Below are 3,368 nucleotides of genomic sequence, written 5' to 3'. Positions count from 1 at the left end.
AGGTAAATTTACTATATAACACTCGAGACCATAGCGAGACGGAGACCTGAAGAGCTTAATAGTCCTAAACCTTAGCTTCTATACTATATAGAAATGGAAGCTTAAATTTTGGTCTTCCATTATGAATTTCTTTTGGAAATTGAAATTTACTTCTTAATATTTGTCGTTTCTCATCGTCATAATTAATTTTATCAAAATCAATAAGGAAATAATCAAACTTCTTAATTTACATACAAATTTATTTTTTATCTATTCTGTATTATTATGTTTTTTCCAATTTGTTTTCTTATTTGAAATCAAGAAATAGTTTTTTTAATGAATTTAATTTAGAGGATTCGAAATGATAATGGTTATGTGCATTAATTAGAAAACTTAGATTTAGCACAAATTAATAAAAGAGAATCAAATCGTCGAAAATCATAATGCTTGACTCGAGCCATGTGAATCTCATTCAGCATTCTTAAAAAGGCAACACAGAGCAAGAATGTCACTACATATGCTCAAGAATGCTGTGGCAACCACAATAGATTCACCATTGTAACATTTTATTAGAGCTTTTCAACTCTCCATTTTTCCCAAAAAATGCAAAAGCCACTATTTAATGTCATTGTCATCTTGTTCATCACCATCTCCTCGAGCAACTCTCAAGCTATTGATTGTAAACCAGGAAGAGGAAAGAAGGTTCGAAAGACCGTAGTTGTTGATCAATCCGGCAAAGGGCATTTCATAAAAATCCAAGATGCTATTGATTCCATTCCAATAAATAACGATCGGTGGATCAAAGTTCGAATCAATCCTGGCACCTACATGTAATATCTCTTCTTTACTCCCATTAGCATATGCTCTAACTATACCTTTGCTTTTTTAAAATCTCCATATCCATGGCATTACATGCATGTATGTCATAATTCAAAGAAATTTTCTCCTTAAGAAAAGCATGCCCTTATGGATACACTATGGTTGATAACAATGTGCAGAGAACAGGTGACAATACCAGATGACAAGCCATGTATTTTTCTGGAAGGAAGAGATCGTACCCTAACAACGATTACTTATAATGCACATGAACGCACAGATACTAGTGCTACTTTTACCTCATCACCAAGCAATATTGTAGCGAAGGGCATAACCTTCAAGGTAAAATGCTTTTGCCGTGTACAGTTTTTTTGTGATAATATATCCAGTTTCTTTTTTTATATTTTTTTCCCTTTTGGTATTAAGAACACAAGAAACAATAATAAATATAGATCATATCCACAACATCATCATGTTGTTCAAATAGCTGAAATTTTCCTGCTTGTTTATCAATAATGCAGAATTCATATAACCTTCCATTCAAGCAAAATATCAACTATGGAATCAAGATACCTGGAGTTGGAGTAGCCCCAGCACTTTCTGCACGGATTTATGGTGATAAATCAGCTTTCTATGATTGTGCTTTCTTGGGAGTTCAAGATACATTGTGGGATGTCCAAGGCCGGCATCACTTCTTTAACTGCTACATTGAAGGAGCAGTAGATTTTATATTTGGTGCTGGTCAATCTTTCTATGAGGTAAGAGTTGCATGGAATAATCTTTCCACGCGAAGTTATGGATGGATTTTATTTTATATTTTGTTAGAAGGCAACATTTTTACTAATATTTTCCATTAATAATAAAATGATTGGTTTATTAAAAAGGTGAATCTATTTATTTAGTTTATAATTGTATAAACATATAAAAATATAACAATCTTACAATCATTATAAAAAGATAGCATACATACACTTAATGTAAAAAGATTAACCTCAATGTCTCCTCAAATTCGAACTCCTCCTTCTGGTGCTTTCCTAAATAAAATTCAATAAACTCAAAAGAATTATATCAAATATCTCTTTAAATAAACCAAACATAAACCCTAAAGTAGAAAGAACAAGTAGAAAAAAAAAACCAATAACAAAGAGAGGAAAGAACTCAAAAACATTATAAATGTACTTTTCACCGATCCAAAACACTTATTTATGTCATAATTATAATGAATATTCATAGCTCATAAATTACTCATAAATACATTTATTTTTATGACATAATTTGTTTATTGGTTCATGCCCTCACAAAGACATGTAAGGGGGTAAAAAAATTATTAATCAAATATATACTTGATAACAAAATATTTTTTTATTAATCAAGTTCAAGCCCAAACTCATAAGTTTATAATTCCATTATCCAATCTTCAAGGTTATTTTAGATTTGAAATCTTTTCTATTTAAAATTTCTTTCGGGATAGTTTGTGATTTACTTCTAATAATTTTTTAAAAATATGTTGACATTCATGTTGAATTAGAAAGTCCAGAAATGTTCTTAATCTCGAATTTTAGCGGACTTCAAATTTAATTTTCTCTCAAAAGACGCTTTGCATGTTTTATAAAATCAATTCCGACATTGAATTCCCACGATTAATAAATTATGCTACATGCAAGACGATTTCACCTGGTTACAGTAGAGCATGCTCTAAATTTCATACCATGTGCAGCACAAATGAAATTATTTAGAAGAAATTTGGCATATCAAAGATCTAGACTTTATTAATTATTAGAAAAATTATTGATTCAAAATGTTTATCCCATGATTCGTGCAGGGTTGCTCGATAAATGTTACCAGTAATGGCGTCATAACAGCCCAAGGTCGAGAGTTTCCTAATGATCCGAGCGGTTTTGTATTTAGTGGATGCACTATTTCTGGAATTAAAGGTGTTCGAGCATTTCTTGGAAGAGCCTATAGACCATACTCGAGAGTAATATTTCAAGATTCATACTTCTCAAAAGTGGTTGATCCTCTGGGGTGGAATGCTTGGGGTTACGCAGGGCAAGAGTAAGTTTGTCTCGCACCTATATATAACATTTAGATAGGATTCGAACTCAGACCTCTTCGACTGTTTCTTATTTTTAGCATCTGATCATGATTTTTCTTGATTTTCTGATTTCAAGGGAGAATTTCACGTATGTGGAGGTTAAATGTAAGGGACCAGGGTCTAATAAATCGAAGCGTGTTCCATGGGTAAGGAAGCCATCAACAGGACAACACCAATTGTTTTCCAAGCCATCTTTCATCGACCAAGATGGCTGGCTTGCAAAACTACCTCTTTGATTCTTGGAATTTTTTCCCAATGGCTTATCAAGAACAAAAGGGCTATTGTAATCAGTCTTCATTCCATATATATTATGGCTATCACATTCTGTTTGTCGTCGTCGTCAGGATTCTTGCTTTCTTTTTTTCCAGGATATATTGGACTTCAAGGATTTATTTTCCATTAAAGGGTTTAGAATGATGGTGTGCATTTTGTTGGATTGAGTAGGAAGTTACCATTTCTATACATTCAGTAACCATGC

General features: G+C 32.3%; 1 protein-coding gene across 1 annotated transcript; it reads left to right on the top strand.

Moving 5' to 3' along the window:
* The first annotated feature begins 582 nt into the window (after nucleotides 1–582).
* LOC105125252 (putative pectinesterase 52) lies at nucleotides 583–3,126 on the top strand. The gene is made up of 5 exons (XM_011025617.1): nucleotides 583–809; nucleotides 978–1,137; nucleotides 1,317–1,553; nucleotides 2,618–2,850; nucleotides 2,967–3,126. The coding sequence occupies exons 1-5, from the start codon at nucleotides 583–585 to the stop codon at nucleotides 3,124–3,126; spliced, it is 1,017 nt and encodes a 338-aa protein (XP_011023919.1).
* Nucleotides 3,127–3,368: the final 242 nt, after the last annotated feature.

Source organism: Populus euphratica, unplaced genomic scaffold (genome assembly GCF_000495115.2).
Source record: "Populus euphratica unplaced genomic scaffold, PopEup_1.0 scaffold28.1, whole genome shotgun sequence".
Classification (NCBI taxonomy): Eukaryota; Viridiplantae; Streptophyta; class Magnoliopsida; order Malpighiales; family Salicaceae; genus Populus; species Populus euphratica.
Note: the sequence above shows the minus strand (reverse complement) of the source record. Positions and strands in the feature narration are given on the sequence as shown.